The sequence below is a fragment of the Armigeres subalbatus genome, chromosome 1, assembly GCF_024139115.2.
Source record: "Armigeres subalbatus isolate Guangzhou_Male chromosome 1, GZ_Asu_2, whole genome shotgun sequence".
NCBI classification, from domain to species: domain Eukaryota; kingdom Metazoa; phylum Arthropoda; class Insecta; order Diptera; family Culicidae; genus Armigeres; species Armigeres subalbatus.
The window spans coordinates 250,005,104-250,025,949 of NC_085139.1; the positions used below are offsets into that span (position 1 = coordinate 250,005,104).

Genomic DNA, 20,846 nt, shown 5'->3' on the forward strand with positions numbered 1-20,846 from the left:
AAGCTACAGGTATTAGCATCGTGCTTCGTACATAAAACTAGCTAAAACATTCATTTTTACTGCAAAAGCAAGCATTTTAATATTATGTAGCTAGCATGCCTATTATGGCCACCCCCGGGTCATATGGTTTATGGAACTGCTGTCCACTACAGGTTTGGAGTGCTGTGTCTTTATTGACTACGCTATTTGAGCCTATCGTAATCCCAATTGTTTAGATTCACAAAATATCTTGTGGAATCAATCTATTACCTTTGAAAACGTTATTGTAAATTTTTGTTGTAGCTTTTGAAGTAACTTTTTCTGTCCTTGTCTGGTGCCCAAAACGCCATGCATTTGAACCATTGCTCCATCTGTTCTGTGAATCGAGGGGTGAGTCTCAATGGACACACCATCTATCCGACTTTCATCTTGCGTGGACACACCATTTTGTTGGTAGCGCGGTATACGGTAGTCGTATTGCTGCTATTTGTGTATCACCGTACGCTTTCTTCAGCCTCTAAACGAGCAAACAATGCAAACTGTCATACGAAAGAGCTGTCGAAAGGAGATGCGCAATGAGGCCCCAGATCTCTGCACTCGACCACTGTCTCCTGCGTTAAAGCTTTTACGTTTCCTTCACTACCTAAAAAAGTGGGAGCGAGATCCCGGAAGGCCGAGCTCTTGATCGTGGGATCCAGCTCGAACAACAACTCCCTCCTTTGGGTATGCCTAGTCCTCACCACTTTTTCAGCCAAGTCCTTGAGCTCCGGGTCACACCTTCCGAAAGATCGCTGCGTACGTCATCATATCGCTCACTTCGACTATCAAGGCGTCCCCTCCTTGACCCTCACACGAGGAGTCCTCGCGAGTCCCTGCTTCGGTTCTCCGTGCGAGTATTTAGTCTGTAGTACCTCGACTGCTGTATGCTCCGCTGCATCTTTCAGTGCTTTTTCACTCTTCTTTTGAGCGCGTTCTATTTTACTAACGGTTTTGAGGCTCGTCACTAGAAGCTTGATCTCAGTGAGGATATTTTGCTTGTCCTTTACGAGGTCATACAGGTCACTGACTTGCTTCCGCACTTCCATCGGGTTGGACCTCCCAAGTTGTATCGCCTCCTGAGTAGCACTACTCTCCGATTTTGGTGTAGATACCTTATTCTCGGATCCTATCTCCTGTTGGCTTGTCTGGTTTTCAACAGTCTAATGGCCATACTGTTGGTATGGCCATTAGACGCTTAGCCTGCTCCTTCGTTGTTTGTAAAATTTGTTTCCATGTTAAAAGTCGAACCATTTAGCCTGCTTGCCATTTGAAGAAGATGCCAACATTTTTACTCAGCCAACAGAATTGCTCGACCATATTCGGCTAATCCTATCCATAAAAACCAATCTGTGTGTGCGTGCGTGTGTTTTTTTTTCCCTAAGCAATGGAGGGGGAATCTGCTCAGACAGACAGACATCCTGGGTTGTCCAGGAAGTGCGGGGTTAGAGGCCACCTCCAACAGCAAACGAGGGAGGCAGGACTACATCCCCGACCCGTTAAACTGTTTCCATTGCCGCCAAGCCCATAGTCCCTTCGGTACAACCAGAAAGTAATGCTTCAAAGGGGGGCCAGTGCACAACGCACTCTCGAGGTTAGCTGCGTGTCCTTGCAGTACCGAACATCATGACTCGCCTTTTAAGAAGAGCACCGTGGTATTGTGCCAGCGCATTGCCGGCTTTCCAGGTGGCCTTACCACGCCCTATGTCCTCGGAAGGTGGAAAGGGTCGACTTCGCGCCTGCTTCCCTCTGCACGACTGGTATCAAGAATGATGCACACAGAGGGACTTGCCGACGCGGTGCCTACGCCTGCCCCAGCCTTGACGAGGACCCCTTTCCGTCCTCGGGCTCAGAACCCGCCCGGTTGACCGACGCCGCGAAAGCGACGATACCATGTTGTTCTTCGCGCGGCCACTTGTTCGATAAAAGGATCGAGTTCGACCACAGAGCATGACCACCGGTATGACCCATGAAGCCGACTCCGATCCCTTGGACCACCTCTTATTTGCGCCTGAACTAGCCATCCTTGAGTCCACGCGCCACCTTCTGTGTAGCTCCGAGACGATTTGGGCGATAGCCGATAAAACGGCGTTCCAGCCAACTTCAACTTTACACATCCTCCGAACTAGGTTGTCCGGGGTAGTGTCCAGACCACATGTGGCAAGCATGTGGTCACGCATTGCGCGAAAACGTGAGCACACGAACAATACGTTTTTCGCCGTTTCCTCTAAACCTGCGCACACCAAACACTCGGGCGAGGCCGAGCATGCCAGCTGCGTTACCTGCACTGTGATTTTGCAGCACGCTTAAACGCTGGGCACTTCGAACTCCCCATGGGGTGCTTGGTGTTCACAGCTTTGCTGGAACAAATCAAACAATTGGGAGGGTTCGTGCAGCATTATGCCTTATGCCCCTCCAATCCGCAGCGTCGGCAGAGCTTGCTTCTGTCAGGGCCTTTGCAATCCCATTGCTTGTACCCCGGTTCCAGGTACTTGAAGCAAACTTAGAGGTGCTCGTATATGCCCACAGGGCACCAACCATCCCACCTTGATGCTCCCTAACTTGACTACCTTGGAGGCGTCCGCTACAGATAGCCGAACCAATTCTACCTGCGTCCCTGCCGGACCTTTCCGTAGCCGAACGGCTGCGGTGGGCGTCTCCACTTCACACATTCGCAGCAGTGCCGTGACGAGCTCTTCGACTTCGGTGATCTTGTCCAGCTCTTCAACCCTTAGATTCACCTCCGTCGTGAGTGCCCTCACCTTGACCGTCTCGCCTAGGTTTTCCTCCACCAAATTCTTGTAGGCGGAGCCCTTTTGCGAGACGCCCCGCTTCAGCTCGAGGATCATCTCGCCCGTCCGGGTACGTCTTATTCGACGTACGTCGGCGCCGAGTTCACCGAGCTTGACGTCACTCCTCATCGCCTTCAAGACGTCCGAGCACTTACATAGCCTCGTCCGTCTTGATGACTAGGGCATCGCCCCTGGAACAATTGGCGCATATCCTTGAATTCTTGCTACCCTCATTCGCCTGGGCCTTCTTTTCGCCCCTCGACCTCTTCGGTTTCCTCTTGTTCTTGACCAGGGTCCAGGAGGCGTCATCCCCCTCTATTTCCCTGGTCTGGGCGGCTGAGAGCTCTCAGCCTGCCGTATGCCCTTACCACCGTCTTTCCTGGGTGAACGGACCTTTTCAGGTCGGACCAGGTCAGGTCCTACCTCCAAAACCGATACCTGGCCGGGGTCCAGCTTCCCAGCCCCACTACCCTTGTCCGGGGTAGTAACCCTCCGCGTTTTGGAGCGGCCTCTGGAGACTGTCTCCCCCGTTTTTGTGTCTGCTCCGTTGGAGCAGTCACCCCCGACGTGCCCGCGAATACTTGAGCCTCAGTCTGGGTATACTTTGGCACCACCGTCTTCGCTGGCACGCCCTCGGTCGATTCGACCTTGCCCGAGTCCGCGAATCCTTGGCCCTCAGTCTGGGTAGACCTCGACTCCACGGATTTCACGGGTTTACACTTGGCCGCCCCGACCGCCCTCTCCAGCTTGGCGTCCAACATCCACTTTCGAAGTTTCAGCAAGCTCCTCTTGAGGTCCTTACTGATAGTATGCTTCGATGACGCCAAGTCGATGATGGCGTCCAGCCACCTCGAAGCCCGAAAGCCCATCGCATTTGCGGCCTTCGAGACCTTCGACCTCGGCCCAACTAACGAATTCGGTGTTTTAGTTGGGCCAACTGACAGCCATTTGAACACGTGTATTTCGACTTGAACATCCAGTGATGCCAAATCCCATTTTCAGTGTTTACATTGAATTTTGACGTATGGTTGCTGTTTAGTTGGGCCATGCCCTAACCAGCGGAGGCCTAACTAAAAAGTGACCCATGTATTAAAATACCAACCAGCGAATCCCGACTGTACCCCACAAGGCCTAGCTCATTATTTCATCCCCTGGCCATGCTTCCCCTCGGCACGGGTCGCTTAACGTCTTGGGATTAGGGGTTAGGGACGATGGTCCCCTTGGTCGCACCCCCTCACTCTAGCTGATGTCAGAAGGACAACAGTGCCCAGGCTGCACTACTAGATAAGTGCAAAACCCTTAGCTGGCGGTCGATTGTCAGCGGAAGACCCGTGGAAGCGTGAGATTGGAACTTGTGAGGACCAGAGCTGTGTAGGTCGCTCCTTCCCAGATGTCAACTCACCATTTCGCGGCTGTGTGTGTGTGTGTTTTTTTTTTTTTTTTTTTTTTTTTTTTTACAAGGGTTAAAGGCCATCAAAAATCTGCACGACAGACACCTCGAGCATCCACACTATGCTCGAAGGCGAACAGGGATGGGTTCCTCCCGACCTGCTAAAAATGTGCCTCCCGGATAAACCGGGTCCCTTATCCTCCTTGCCTCGATCCCCCCGGGACCACGGGATGCTGCGACTACTTCGGGGGGGGCTGTGCTCATGCACTTCTTCTAAAATTCCGGCCCCTAGCTTAGGCTAGTTCGCCGACTGGCTGACTAATCCACTGCTCCACTGCGACGTAGTCTCGATCCCTCGACGGCCATGCACCGAACTTCCTGACTCAGATCCTCGAATCCTCCTGACTCCCCGGCGTCGAGGGTGTGTGTGTGTGTGTGTGTGTGTGTGTGTGTGTGTGTGTGTGTGTGTGTGTGTGTGTGTGTGTGTGTGTGTGTGTGTGTGTGTGTGTGTGTGTGTGTGTGTGTGTGTGTGTGTGTGTTTTTTTTTACGTTGAACAACGTCTTACCCGAAGGTACTGGGTGTCAAATCAGAATCTTAAACTGGAGACCGTCACAAAATGGATTTTGGAGATTTATATATCAATCGACTCTCCAGCAATTTTACGTTTTCATTGAAAGTTTTGATTATTTACGATAAACTATTGAAAATTTCAATTCTTGTCCTACCCAGTGAAAATATCAAAGCCAACCAATCTCGTTCATGCATTCCCAACACGGACATCAAAATAATATAAGTTATGGGCTTTTTGGCCCACCGTGTCATTATCTCTGGATATAAAAAGACCCGTGTTCGCGCTTGTGCATCATTTCTGTGTTGCAGGCGCATTATTGAGAATAAACCTCAATTTTATAGAAGAAAGGGTTCAGTCGAAACAAATTAGTGCATTTTTGGAAATCGGTTCTTCATAGGACCAACATTGTATACAAGGGTATGTTAAGCCTGGACGAATTTTATTCAAAGTTAAAATTAATCGCTTGACGACCGCAGAAAGTTGTCATCCGTAGCAGAATCAAAAGCGTGCGTCGGAGGGAGATGCTGCAAAAAAAAATGATCGTATGGGTGACATAATTATTAGTAATATGAAAAGTGATCTGAATCTGATTTGGTTTTGTTGTTGTTAGTAATTGAAAAGGCGCATTATGGAAAAAATAAATCTAGAACCACAATTGTATAGAAGAAAATGTTAAACCGAGTTAAATTTTTGAGTGCTGTCAATAATCGACTTTTAAAATATTCTGGGGAAATTGATTCCTCTCCAAGAACTTGCTTTGATAAAGTTAGAAAGGTGCCCTCAGATTTTTTAAATATTTTTCCTTCAAAATACGCGGAATTTTCGAATTGCTGTGCGCATACATGAACGATATTTGTTATTAAACTCAATTTGGGGAGACTTGATCCCCTTTCTATGATATCTGCACAACCCCCTCCCCTCAGAGACGAAATTTTTAGAGACGAAATTTTAGCAGAAAAAAAATGTTCAGAAACACCCCCTGCCCCCCAGACCAATTTTCTGGCTGGGGAGAGATATCGAGATATAGGGCACTGCACGGACTGCTTTATCTCTTTCTCGCTGCAAAGGAATTAGAAAACAACAAGGCCAGCAAACGTCAAAATTTATGAGGAACGAAAGAGAAAGAGATGGTTCCGTGCAGTGCCCTATAGAACATCGAGTCATTTAAATTATTTTTCCAAATTATGCTTCAACAAGCTTCAATCGTGTATAATTTATGTATCATGTTGTAGTACATGTTTGGTTTCATCACCAACATCGGTTTGACACTTGTAGTACCGGTACTTTGGCTGCCAGGTCGAAGTAACTTAGATGTTAGTCACGCGTACAGGAACGACATTGGCAATCTCATATATGAGTATACTTTTGAATCAACTTATCCGAGTCAACATTCCTTGGAAATGATGTCGGCTTGGTCTTACGTCAAGGTTTCCACGAAAATTCAAAACAAAGCTTCCAAGTCGGGCATCTTTTTATTTTTAAACTCAAGTCGATAACAAACTAAACATCCGCTTTGCGTGCCAACGCCCGAATCTAAATCATACTTAAATCCTATTTCGCCATTCATTAAGCTGATAGTCTAATTAACCTCATTCCAAATACTTGATGTTACTGGTCGCACACACTTTCGTAATTGAAAAATTCCTTACCGCCTAGCTCACCTTTTCGTTGCCGAAGTCAACGACGATTGCGTTAATGATCCTAAAGCTGATGGCCCACAAGCGAAATCATTGCCAGACCATCAATTGCGCTGATGAGGGATTTTATCAGCTCGGCAAGCGTTTCGCGCGATAAGAAGCGCGCCCGATTGGTACCTCGCTGTTGTATAGAAGATATTGATTTATAGCGGTTTTCTTATTGACCAGTCAGTGCTATCGCGCAAGTGGTAGAACAATGATATGAGTCGCGCATGAAGATACGAAGAACCCGAAATCGATTCAAGTATCGAAGAAAAGTGTTGGTGTAGCCGCGGGGATACGGGATTTCCGATAAGTGCGTTTGATCGACAGTATACAGCGAAAAGTTAATTGGAAAGGAAGTCTTCTACGTTAGTGAATACGACGCGTGACGGCACCATGCAGCACCTTTCGCTGCTGACGGCCGGCTTGAGCTACATTCCGGCCGGGCTCACGTTCGGCTATCTGCTGATGTTGCCCGTCCCCGGCCATGTAGCCTTCACCAGCATTTACAGCGAAACCATGTACTGGCCGTTCATCGTTGCCATCATCACGCTGCTGATTTCGGTGGCTATTACCAACGGCCTTAAACTCAACTACCGGAAGTGCCAGTTCGTGCACCTATACGTGATGCTGGGCGCATCCGTTCTATACCTGACTTCGGGACTGCTGTTTTTACTAATTGAAGGTAAGTTATTTAGATTGCGATGAATAATGGCCACTTGAATGCAAGGTGTCATTGGGAGTAAATGCGGAGTGCTTATCTTATCATGAACAATGTTCAATCAAACCTTCTCTTATGACGAATAACGGCGATGTGGTTTTTGTTTATGTGGGATGACTAACATCGAGATGGCTGTTTGGACCTCGAATGTGTAGAAATAGGACAATAAATGAAGATTATCAGTTGCGTTTGATAACGATTATCCAAATACCTGTTTATCGTCAATAGGGTAAATCCGGGAGAGATGCCACACCCTTTTAAAAATCGATATTTCTTCAAAACAAACAGTTTTATTGAAGCTCTAAATATTGTTTTTAATAGTTAGGGAACCTACCACATAGTGTAGAAGTCATTTGCAAAACAAACAAAAAACCAAACGGTATACTATTTACACGTATGAAATGTTGGAGAAATTGGATTATTTTTTTTGTCTATGGGATATATTTTTCAGAAAAGCATAATCATTCAAATTTGTATTTCAACCCAAAAACAAATAAATTCATCGCGTATTTTTTTTTTAAATTTCTACTGCTGTGTACAATACACAGTCGTGAATCAGGGAAGCCAGATACAATTTTTAAATGTCTGTGTTAATTTCAGTAAAATGTCTGTATTTGTCTGTATGGGGCTTCAGAGGTATACTGGAAATAGAAAATTACTCAAAACCATACATTTTTGATATCATCGCATATCAAGGCTTCAATAATCTGAAATTCGAAATAACTTTTCGTTCCATGAAATAATTAGTAATGTATAATAAATACAAATAATTGTAATTCATTGAGTTTCCGTTAGCGATTATCCAGCTGAGGTTTAGCGGCCACTCTCCATCTTTCAAGTCCCCCCGGATTCACAAAACGCCAATTTCAATTCTGCGTTTTCCGCCTCAGAGCTGCCTTCGCCCTCTCAATGAGCAATGGAAAATCATCAGGTTTCGATATGGTTGGTGTTTCATCCGCCAAAATCTGGCTCTGGCTCCATAAGCTTGGTCTGATCGAATCTTTCCGGATGAATGGCGGAAAAGCCTCGTTGTACCCATCCACAAAAACAATATTTTCTCTCGAGATGTCACAATGTACCAGCCTATTTGTCTGACAAGAGATGTCTTCAAATCCGTGGAAAGGTTTGCAATCCTGTAAATGTAAATCAGCGGCTGTAAATTAGAAGTTGATAATAGGTTCGGCATTCGCAAACAAGCGTTCCGACCGGAATACGGCACGGGCACATACTTCGCATATCTGGAAGATGTACTGCTCAACGCCTACAACGACGGTAAGCACGCGGATCTAGAACATTTCCAAGGCATTCATTAGGACTTCTAACAGTGGCAAGAATGGGGATTTTTCAGCAACCTCCTTGCTTTTGTCCGGAACTTTGTAGACTCTGACAACCAGCAAATGTATTCGAGGACACGTCCTCATTCCGCTCCATCAAAAAGATTTTGGAAGTTCTCGGAGTCTCCATTGATCGGAGACTCTCGTTCCTTTCGCACATCCGCGAACTCAAAGTAAATTGTCGGACCAGAGACAACGTGGTTCGGACCTTGTCTCATCCTCATCGAAACAACAACAGGAGGTCCTTCAATCCATACGTTCGAGCCACCTCAGAATTGTTACTCGCACAGGGTGGCCACTGAAAGTCGATTTTCGAATTCCCGGTTTTTCCCGCTTTTCCCGGTATTTTTTGTCAAATTTTCCCGGTTTTAATTTAACTTGAAAAAAATCAGGGTAAGAGTTTTTATACTACTAGATATTTTATTTTCTGACCAAACTGGAGGTCAGTTTTATATCGAAGCAATTAATAATTTGTAACGAACCCTTGAAATAGATACATTAAATTACCAACAACGTGTTATGCGATTGTGCCATGCAGTTAGTGTTAACCGGCATTTAATCAATATCGTATTGTAATTCTTCATTGGCACCTAATTACAATTATTTGATTCTTTTATTAGTTGCAGAACATTCGTATTTTTTTCTTACATGCACAACTCTCGTTAGTTTCTGCCAATGGAAATTGCATGCCAGTCTAGTATGGTTCTTTCCTCTTAGAGCATAATGTTTACAGAAAGCAATAAAACGTATAGTATCTTATAGTATAGCCGACATCTTTTTAATGTTCAGCTCTCGGTTTGATCTTATTCAGGCTATTTCAAAGAATACCTTCATGAGTTCCATCAGTTACTTTTTAAATTATCGCAAAATTATGTATGAGGAAAGACACAGTTCTTTCTTATAACGTAAATTAATAACAGTTTTAAACTTAGCAATGAAGTAAGTAAATCACTGTATAACCTCATTATAGTAATTGGCGTTACTTTATTAAAAAATTACACAATTTTTAAACAACTAATTTGAACACAGATTTAACACGATTCTATGCTTTTATGCCTTATATTATAATATTTATGACATATGGCCGAGGTTCTACCAAATCACACCAAGCGCCAAAAAAGTACTGATATTTTTGAGCAAGTTTTTGTTTAACAGATTTAATTGACCATAAATCGTATAGGTCATATACAATAGGATATCTATCAACCCCATAACTGAGGATATCCTACAACAAATATACACACGAATTGATTTAAAATAATTTCCGTTTCCTTTTACGTACAAAATATCACAAGTCAGTCAAAAAGCCGCTTACTAGAAATTAGAATCAAAATGATCTAGTAACAAATTGGATCTGGGAAAAAGATACTTATTTTTTATACCTCATGAATATTAAAGAGTAAATCTTTCCCAAAAGGGTATCAACTTCATTAAAAACTTTGAAGAATTTTGAATGTAAGTTGCCAAAAATTATTTTTTTCCCGATTCATGTCCTGAATTCCCGGTTTTTCCCGCTTTTTTTCCCGGTGACTTCAATTTCCCGTCTTTTTCCCGCTTTTCCCGTTTTTTTCGGTTCAGTGGCCACCCTGCTCGCAACACCAACCAAGTCTACATGTGCCGAGGCTGGCATTCTGCATTTTTGCCACCGTGCGCTGGTGGCCATCTGCCACTAGCCGGCTCGTTCACCGCAGCCACTGCTGGAGAATACACACTATGGCCTGCGGCGAATATAAATAGTTTGCAATTTCCGCAGAGGTGACAATTCCGTGGCTCTTAGAAGGTCGGTGGTTGAGCCACATATATTTCCACAACTATGAACACAGGTTTACGGATGGGTGGAGTCGGTATTGAGGTCACTGGGACCGGTTTCACTATCTCGGACCGCCTCCCAGATATGTAGCGCATTTTTTTCGGCTGAAGCAGCCACGGCGCCGTCATCTACCCGTCCAGGGAACACATCCTTGTATTTGTAGACTCTGCCAGCGCTATCTCCACATTCCAGAGTGATAAGCCTAAGCACAACAGGATCTAAAGCATCTTGGCGAACATGCTCTCGAACACGACCTTCCATTGGATCCTGGGGCTCTGCGGAAAGCCTGGCAGCAACAAGGCGGATCTCCTTGCCGAAGTCAGACATCAGGGCCAACATTTCACGACATCCGTCCCGTTTACTGATGTCAAAACCTGCATGAAAATAAAATAATTTGAGGAAACTGGGAAAAACTGGACTACTTCCGTTTACCTCCGGAAAATTAAAGGGACTACATCGGCGTGGACACAGCATTTGTCAGCAAATGCTTGTAAAATCAAGTTCTTCCATTCAAGTGTCCAAGTTCACCTTCGAATTACTTATAAAATCATGAAGTTTGTATAATAATTCCAAAGAATATACATTTAGGCATATTCCAGGCTTACTTCAAGAATTCCGAACGAAAAATTCCGGAGTCCTCCAGAAAATTGAGTCGGTTTTCTTTGGTGTTGTTCTCTCAGGATTTCCTACACTCCCAAAAAACTCCCCATTATATTCATGAGTTCACATATGGATTTTTGCAATGGGGGTAGCGAAATGGATTCCATAGTTACGACACATATATTCCATGCGCCCATATGCATTGCATGAGTCTTCACACATACTATCCATGTGGGTCATAGTATCCATGTGTGAATTTATTTGCAATTAAGTATGTGCCGACACATGATTTTTGCCATAAAGTATTTGTCGATTTTCCTGAGTGTACGTAATGTTTTCAGAAGCAACATTAGGTTTTAATTTATACTGGAATCATCATCGGAGATTCTCAGGTTTTCATGATTTTTTCTGCTTTGGTTTTCCTCCAAAGATAACAAATGTCTGTAAAAGTCTGTAACATCAATCAAAAGTCTGTATAATGTCTGTAATCTGCATGATGTCTGTATACAAGATCAAAAGTCTGTATAAATACAGACATGTCTGTATATCTGGCATCCCTGTCGTGAATATTAGTCATTATTAGTGGATATTTAAATTTTTATTTTCACATCAACACACCATGAGAAGCGGCAAGAGGCGGCAAGCCAAACAGCCACCATCTGAAAGATTTGGTTTTAAGCTACCGAATTCAAAATGTTTTGTTGTGTTCCGCCGTGTTTCACTATTATTTTGAATCAACTTAAAATAGTTAAAACTTCACTATTACTTCTGCTCGCTGATTGAGTGGCACGACTTTCTTCCACTTGTGTTCTACTGCTCCTTCTTGGTTCTTGCAACTGCAGTTCTTGTAGAGTTCTTGGTTCACCACGCGGAAATCCGGAAATCCTGTTGCACTCGTTGTACCAACTGCTGATACCACTGATCAAACGAACCATTCACCGAAAACACCAGTGTATTCACGATCCTCGACAGCGCGTCTGGAACTGTGTTGATTACTCCCTTCCGATATCTTATGTTGAAGTCGAATGCGTTGAGTCTTAGTATCCAGCGACTCATAAGCGCCGTCGGGTTCTTCATGGACTTGAGGTAGCTTAACGCCGAGTGATCGCAGTGCACCGTAAACCTTGTTCCTTCCACATACGCTCTGAACTTCTCAATCGCTCTGATAACGGCGAGACACTCCCGCTCGGTTACTGAGTATTTTCTCTCGGAGGATGATAGCTTTTGCGAGAAATATGCTATAGGATGTTCTTCTCCGTCAGTTTCCTGGGTCAAAACAGCACCTATCGCTACGTCGCTAGCGTCACAGGCGATGGCGAATGGCTTGCAGTGATCGGGCATTGCTAAAACTGGTGCCGATACGAGAGCTGATTTGAGCTTCAGATATGCTTCGTCCGCTTCGCTTGTCCAGCGAAACTTCGCTTTTGTCTTTGTTAGCTCCGAGAGAGGAACTGCGATTCTCGAGAAGTTCGCTATGAACCTGCGATACCAGTTCGACATGCCCAGAAACCGTTGCACCTCCTTCCTGCACTGTGGAACTGGAAACCGAACTATGCACTCCTGGTCGACGTTCCATCCACTCTGATTAAGCACGTACCCCAGGTACTTCATCTCCTCCAAACAAAACTTCGATTTTTCAGCGGAGATAGTCAGTCCCGCATCCTTCAACCGTTGGGCGACCTTCTCCAGCATCTTGATGTGTTCATCGAAAGTACGGGAACAGATGATGATGTCATCGAGGTAATGAAACACATGGGGCTCTAAGTCGGCGAACAAGTGGGTCATGAGACGCGCCAGAGCCTGGCTCGCCGTGCACAGACCAAACGGCACGACTTTAAACTGGAAGTGACCTCTCTGTGGCACCGTAAACGCTGTGACTGGACGAGAACTGGCTTCCAGCGGTAGCTGCCAGAAGGCATCTTTCAGGTCGATCGCTGAGATGTATGTGCAACCACTGAGATTATTCATGATCGCAGATATCTGAGGTATTGGATACCCTTCGTTTACCATCACCGAGTTGAGGTGACGCGCGTCTAGGCATACTCGATATTGACCCGTTTTCTTTTTCACGGCTACTAACGGATTATTCCACGACGAGAATAGTGCCTCTTCAATCACGTCGAGTTCCAGCATACGGTCGATCTCCTTGTTCACTTCATCCAGCACGTACTTCGACATCGGGTAGTAGCGTTGTTTCCGCGGTTTTGCGTCTCCTATGTCCTCCTATGTCGATGCGGTGGGTATAGCGATCCGTTCTGCCCAGCTTTCCGGGTTCTGCTTTCGGGAATTTACTTATTGCTTCTTGGAGTCGAGTGTGCTTTTCCGTGCGTAACTCCTTTGTCGCTTCCTGTTTTGACTTCTCTTCCTTCTTGTCTTGCAGAGTCATGGTACAACAAATAGGCTTGATGCCGAAAGTGTTCCGGAAGTTCATTCCGAAAATCACGCACGTCGGCAAAGTTGGGAGTAGCAACATGGTGACGACTTCGTTCTTGTTGTTGTATGCTACCGCTAGCCGAGTGTAGGACTGTATCCTGTGCTCAGTGCCGTCGGCTGTTCGTATTCCTCCTTCAAGTGCTGTTTTCTGTAGTCCTAACTCCTGTGCTAACCTCGTGTGATCGCCTCCTAGGATGGAGCAGTTGGCGCCACTATCGAGTAACCCTGTAACCTGCCTGCCGAGAACTTCTACTACTGCGTGAGGGCGATTGTCATTGTCGGGGTTGTCATGGTCGGGGTGAACTGATCTCGAGTGTGTCTGGTATTGTTGAGGGATCGTTGACTTGATGCGAGGACTCTGCTCCCTCGGTTATTGGTTCCCCGCTATCGCGTTTCCCGAACGTTGACGGCATGTCGGACAACTTCGTAGCGAGAATCCCTTCTGTCCACAGCGGTAGCAGAACAGCACAGCCTGCTTGTCTACCTACTGCTTCACGCCGGTCAAATCGTAGTTTGTGAGCGTTCACTTGCTGTAGTATCGCCTCCATACGCTGGTCTATTCTCTCCTCTTCTTGCACTGGACAGTCGCTTTCCACATGTACTTCACCGCTTGTGTAGCTCTGTGCGCTGTCTGCTTCCAATGCATGAACTCTTCCAAAACGTTGCAATGGATGCTGTGGTTTTGCTTGACGCTGTGATGGATTTGGAGTGGCTAAAGCTGGTTCTATCAAAGCACCGTAAGGCAGCGAGATCCGCCGCTGATATTGCTGCAGCTTCCGGAGTTCATCCAGTTCCTTGCATGCTTTCACCAGCAATCGCATTGAGTTCTGCGAAGCGGCGATGGGCGCATACGTTGAATTCATGTTCTTCTTGATTATAAACAGCTTCTCCAGATCGCTCATCGGTGGATCAACATATTGGAATAGGGTCGAGATGTCCTGGTAGAATTTGTTGAACGGCTCTTCCTCGCCTTGCATGCGGTGGTATGCCTCTGCCCTCAAAATATAAGCGTAGCTTGCTGGTAGGAACTCGTGTCTAATTAGGCGTTTGAAATCCTCCCAGGAACCGAATACACCTGTAGCATACATGTTGCTGTACCAGTTGAGAGCATCGTCCAACAGCAAATGTTTGACGCTTTTCAGCAGCAAATCATCTGCGATCTCTTCTGATGCGGCAAATGTTTCTACCCGTTGCAGGAATGTGTTCAACGATGAGCCATCCTTTTCACCCTTGTAGCGGAACGGCCAGTTGTGAATGGCTTTCAGCGTCCTCCTTTCCTCGAAGAGCGGTCTCGGAACATTATCTTGCCAACCTTGGTTTCGATACGGAGCGCGGTTTTGCCATCGCTGATTCAGGTTGCGCAGCAACTCATTGTGCAGCTGATTGTACTCCTGGAAGTGTAAATCCTCCCTAACGTCTGGCTCGACTGCTTCTGTTCTCGACTCATACGGAGGTGGAGCGAAGCTACTGAATGTTGGTTCATGCATGCTGGATTCTTTCTGTAGGCTATACCTGCTACTCTGCACTGTTGGACGTTGACTCGCATTCCTGTAACCTCTTCCTCGATTGACTCGTTGAACTTCTAGGTATTCTGCTCCGTGTTCACTGCCCTGGAGATTTGAACTATTTTGCGTTGGAAGTGCTGCTAACGGATCGGTCATTGTTGGCGTCGATCTGGATTGTTGTCTAACTTCCTCGGTTTGGATGACGAAATCTTGATTTTCTTCATTCGACTGCTCCCTTGGATCTCCGTTCTCGTCGAATCCTCGAAAGTTTGCTCCGGGTGATGTGGAAGTCTGCATCGTTCCTTTGGGAACAGCACCAGTGTTTTTCGCACTATCACTGTTCACTTTTGTTCTCACCTGTTTCTTCGTTCTTCCCAATGCGTCGTCTATGTCCTCTAACGAAAACTGCACCAGTAGCGACAAAGTTGCATGTGTTTCACTGTGATTAGCCGGAGGATCTACGATGGCTAACCGATCGCGATAATGAATTAAACGCGATCGTATTACACGCACTGCTGGAAGATCACCGCGCTTGAAGGCTCCGTCGAGCTCCGAAATTATTTTGCTTACTTCCGATTGACATTGACTGATATTGTCGACAGCTTCCATAACGTGAGAAGAAGTGTCATAAATTGTGTTTTTAATTTCATCTTCCTGCATGAGAGCACGCAAACGGACGGCTCTCGCCCTGCGAGGAAGTGAACCAAGATTAGTTACGTGGCGCAACGCCAATTCGTAACCTATTTCCTCCTCTGTCAGGCTTGCTGGATCCATGATCCTTAAGGTCTAAAATTAGCCAACTAATAAAATAAGTGGTAGGTTCTTAACGTGTTACTAAACAGAAATTGTGCCACAAACTCAACACAAATTTCCAAAAACTCAAAAATCTACAAACCACAAACTAAATGGTTCGTTTTGTTGGGCGCCAGTGTTGTGAAACGACCTCTCCGTGATCAAAGGGGATTAGTCGGCCGGGCTAGTCAACTACAAACGCCTCAAAACAAGACTTAGTGTGCAAACATTTTATTATTGTGCTTCATACCCTTCATGCTTCTTTCTGCGTCCCTACTTTCCTGCTCACTGTGCATTAGGGTGGCTCAAATTAGTATGAGAAAAACTTTGTTCAATTTTTGTGATGGGCCGCCCTCTTATTCGCTTCTATTTGATGGCCTGATGCTCTGGACAAAATTTCAGCCAAATCGGTCAACGTTTGGCCAGCGCTAAACTCGTTGGAAGTTTATATGGAAAAATGTATGCAGAAACATCCAAAAACAGTAAATTGCAGCTGGACTACACAACTTACGATGAAGAACTATGATACTCATTCAGATCTTAGAGAATTTAATACAGAATGTTACGCAGAAAACCGCGAGAAGATTCGAGTTTGCCCGGCTAAGTTGTTAGCATTTCTCTGCAGTGGGGTTTGAGCAAATTTCGTTTCTTTTACCTTTGAAAAGAAACAAATTCACCCCTACAACACTCCAGTAAAATTCTAATATCTTTGCGTAATAAACTCTAATCTTCTCGCGGTTTTCAGCATAACATTATGTATTTTATTTTACAAGAACTGAATGAGTATCATGGTTTTTGATCGTAAATTGTGCCGTCCAACTGCAAATCACTGTTTTTGGATGTTTCTGCATACATTTTTTCATATAAACTTCCAACGAGTTTAGCACTGCCCAAACGTTGACCGATTTGGCTGAAATTTTGTCCAGAGCATAAGGGCATCAAATAGAACTGAATAAGAGGGCGGCCCATCAAAAAATTTGAAAAAGTGTTTTTTGAGCCACCTTACTGTGCATGCTTCTTTCTTTCCATCTTCTTTACGTCTTAAACATAACACTCACGTCCGCTGCATCTGTCGTTTCCTCTGTCCATCCGCATACCTGTCATCAGCCAGACCTGCTGTCCGCCGAGGGTGACTTGGGAACCCCTGTCTGTATCAAAGGGCTCGGTAAGCCGCGGGTGCCTTTTATGCTGAAGCGTCCTTTTTGCCGAAAGAAAAGTCCGTTTGGCCTCGCCGTGACTGCTGGGAACTAATCGACTGCGATCCTAGCGCACCGCCTCAGATTCTTCGGACCTGACTCTCGGTTGTCCCTCAGCACAATCGTCGTCGTCCTTTGCACGGCTCGCTTCGCACCTCTAATCTTTCAACAAACCACACGATCCGGGATCCCGCATGGAGCGGTTGTGCTGCAAAAGAGGTAGTAAAAGAAGAGCCTTCCTGAGAAGGCTCTTTTGTCTGACAAATTCGCAGTGTCCGCCAAGGGGTCTGGTGCCAGAATGGATCCTTTTAAAATCTTCTCGGGTGTTAGATACTTGGAGCGCTTCCTTGGCCGTGACTGCTCGTGCGTTCGGTTCCAGAGGCTCGAGGACCGTGAGGACCAGTCGCTTGAGGATCGTCGATAGTCCCGGCGATATGTTGGATCTGGAATTCCACCGTTGACTATCGTTCCTTCTTTGGTCCACAACTGCCTCGTGCCTCGTCCTGCGCAGTGGGCGACACGCCGACAAAGTTGTTTGTTGTGAGTTCGGACTATTTGTTTTTCAAATTATTACACTTTTGAATCAGTGTACTCGACGCGACCTTTTTGTTTTGTGTTGATCGTCGGTATCTTTCTGTACGCAACCTTTCGCTGATTCATATCGGATTCAATGTTGATAAGCGCATCTACATCAACGAGAATATGACGGACGAGGCTCGTCGAATTAAAGGCAAAGCAATCAGTTTGAGGCGATCAGGGAAGCTGCATGCAGTATTTACAAAGGATGGGTGTGTTTTCATCAAACCTACGCCGGATGATGAAGCTGTGATGGTGCGATCGCTAGACGAGTTGGAGACGTTTACCCTTTCCTCTTAAATTAATGTTATCCTTCCCATTCTTCCAGTGAACCGTATCCTATTATTCCGTGTATCCTTCCACTCCTAAAAGTTTTAAATTAAACAAAACCTATCCATTAAGCTATTCTACTTTCCTTCCTAATTTTCCCATGATTCCATTCCTCAGATTTCCATCTTATCTTCCGTCCTGAAAGTTTTATTGGGATAAGGGTGAGGGACTACCTATGTTGCTGCTGTTGCTGTTGTTGTTGACTGTTGCGTTGCTGCCCATGTACTGCTACTAAAACACTCATAAGTGGATTCACTATATATTAAGTAATGAATTAATGATGAATGAATTATTGAAAAATTGTAAAAGTAGTGCTCTCTCATTAATCTATTTATTTGTTGATTCCTCTGGGTTGGGTGCCATGATGCATTGCTGCTGTTTATCGCTTCCTTTTCTATTTTTCGATGTCCGTTGATGATCCAGATGATGCTCCTGCAAACGTTTGTATTCCTCGGATTGTGATGAATTGTGCATTGGACTCCTCATATCTAAATGTCTGCCACATTAATATTCAAAGCCTATGCGCTCGCCAAATGAGTAAATTTGATGAGTTTAAAATGTGCTTAAAAAACAGTAAAGTCGATTTAATTTGCTTGAGTGAAACTTGGCTTACAAAGAATATACCTGATTCACTAATAGAAATGCAAGGATACAGCATTGTGAGAAATGATCGCGTGTACAGTCGTGGAGGTGGTGTATGCATTTATTATAAAAGTTTCTTGCAATGTAAAGTGCTTTCTGCATCTGAAATTTTTGGAAACGGAAATTACTAGATTACTAGATTTGTTCAATAAGTTCGTTCCGATTCGTACACGGATGCCAAAGAAAAACCCTTGGTTCAGCCAAGAAATTGCACATGCAATAATAGAGCGTGACATCGCTTATCAGCTTTGGAAAACAAATAGGTCTGCTTCAAATCGTAGTCAGTTTAAACGTTTTCGTAACAGAGTTACCACATTGATTAACATCGCAAAAAGAAGCCATGTGGCTGGTAATCTAACATCTTCTAACTCAAATAAAGATCTATGGAAAAGAATAAAAAATTTAAATGTTAATACATCTGTTAATCGTAATGAAAAATATGACTACAGTAATGACGAAATCAATGAATACTTTTGTTCCAATTTTACTAATGATACAGAGCTGTTTCGAATCGCACCTTCAAATGAAAATGGTTTCAGGTTTACAGAAATTTCAGAAAATGATGTAATTATTGCCATCAATTCGATTAAATCTAATGCAGTAGGACTAGATAACATACCACTTCGTTTTATTAAGTTATTAATTCCTTATGTTTGCCCGATTATATGTTACATTTTCAACTTGATCATACGCACCTCCAAATTTCCTGATTCATGGAAGTGTTCTAAGATAATCCCAATTAAAAAGAAACCTGGAATATCTGTTTTAGAAAATCTTCGACCCATCAGTATTTTATGTGCGCTATCAAGGTTTTTGAACGTATTCTTAAAGATCAAATACGTGACCATATCGATAATTTTGACCTTCTGCACAGTTTTCAGTCGGGTTTCCGTCACGGTCATAGTACAGCCACTGCTTTCCTTAAAGTGCATCATGACATTCACTCCGTAATTGATAGAAAAGGTGTAGCTTTCCTTTTATTAATCGATTTTGCAAAAGCATTCGACAAGGTTTCTCACACAAAACTTTTAAATAAGTTGTCCACGGAATTTTCATTCTCAAGATCAGCTGCAAACTTAATGCAATCATATCTCTCGAAGCGAACACAGTTAGTATTTTCGGATGGTTCATACTCCAAGGCAACTTCTATCTCATCAGGGGTACCTCAAGGGTCTATACTTGGGCCACTGCTATTTTCTTGCTTCATTAACGATTTACCTGGTGTTTTGAAACATTGTAAAATTCATATGTTTGCCGACGACGTGCAATTATATTTTGCTATTGAGGGAATGCCTATATCATTGATGTCCCAAAAGATTAATGCCGATTTGTTGAACATTTCTAATTGGGCTTTCAAAAATCTTTTATCGATTAATCCCTCTAAAACTAAAGTTATGTTTATCTCAAGAAATGGTCAGCATTACGCCTTACCAAATATTTATTTAGACAACGTTCAACTAGAGTACATAAAGAAAGTGACCAACCTTGGTTATGTTGTTCAAAATAACCTTGAATGGGACTGCCATATCAATAGTCAGTGTAGCAAAATTTATAGAGGATTAAGGCTCTTGAGGCTTTCGACATATATGCTACCCAGTGTTGTTAAATTACAACTGTTTAAATCCCTGTTACTTCCACACTTTTTGTATGGAGACGTTTTTCTTTTAAATGCATCAGTTCTAGCTATCAATAGATTAAGAATTGCTTTAAATTGCTGCGTACGATACATTTATAACTTATCAAGATACTCTCATGTTTCCCATTTGCAATTCAAGTTACTTGGCTGCCCTTTCAATGACTTTTTTAAAATGAGATCATGCCTCACTTTGTTTAGAATTATTCATTCGTCATCTCCTAATTATTTATATGCAAAACTTAATCCTTCTCAAAGTATCCGCACTAGAAACTTAGTCGAATAGGATTTTTATTGCACAGTTTTGTTTTCTCATTGCGTCTCGTCTTCCACACTGATATTCTTCCCTCCCCCTTCCTACGGGAGCTTGGCAGAAGGAAGGTCGTGTGATATGTGCCATCACAAATATTGCCCTTCGCTCGCTTTCAAATCGACTTCTATAAAAACATTCTTCATGCCTGCCGTATCCTAACGGAACTATCAATTCTATACTTTCGCCTCTAATTCTATCATGAACATGTACGTCCAAGTTTGGAATTAGCATTTCCATATCATTGTATTTTTTCATTCCTGTGTCACTAACTCGATGATGCTCATAGGAATAGGGAAGTACCAAAATAAACTTATACCTTATCGAGATATGGATCCAGTCACCTTCTGCATGGCCTTGCTGTGTGGTCACCAGGTTAAGGAAGGCGTAATTCAAGATTTTTGATAGTGTTTTCACTAGGAATTACAAACCCTCCCGGATGAGCTGTTAAAGAAATTCACGAAGAAATTTTAAGAAAAAATCCTGGAGAAATCATGGGATGGAATACTAAAGAAA

General features: G+C 44.1%; 1 protein-coding gene across 9 annotated transcripts in view; it reads left to right on the forward strand.

The window, feature by feature from the left end:
* Positions 1 to 20,846, forward strand: part of LOC134206545 (uncharacterized) — a 37,816-nt gene that overhangs the window by 12,349 nt on the left and 4,621 nt on the right. For 2 of the 9 annotated variants that reach the window (XM_062682278.1, XM_062682272.1), the window contains exon 2: positions 6,635 to 7,133. In XM_062682278.1, the coding sequence (XP_062538262.1) occupies positions 6,845 to 7,133 (289 nt within the window). In that variant the 5' untranslated portion in view covers positions 6,635 to 6,844. Of the gene's footprint in view, positions 1 to 6,425; positions 7,134 to 20,846 lie in introns of all 9 variants that reach the window. The other 7 variants (XM_062682271.1, XM_062682274.1, XM_062682273.1 and 4 more) reach the window with 4 other exon arrangements.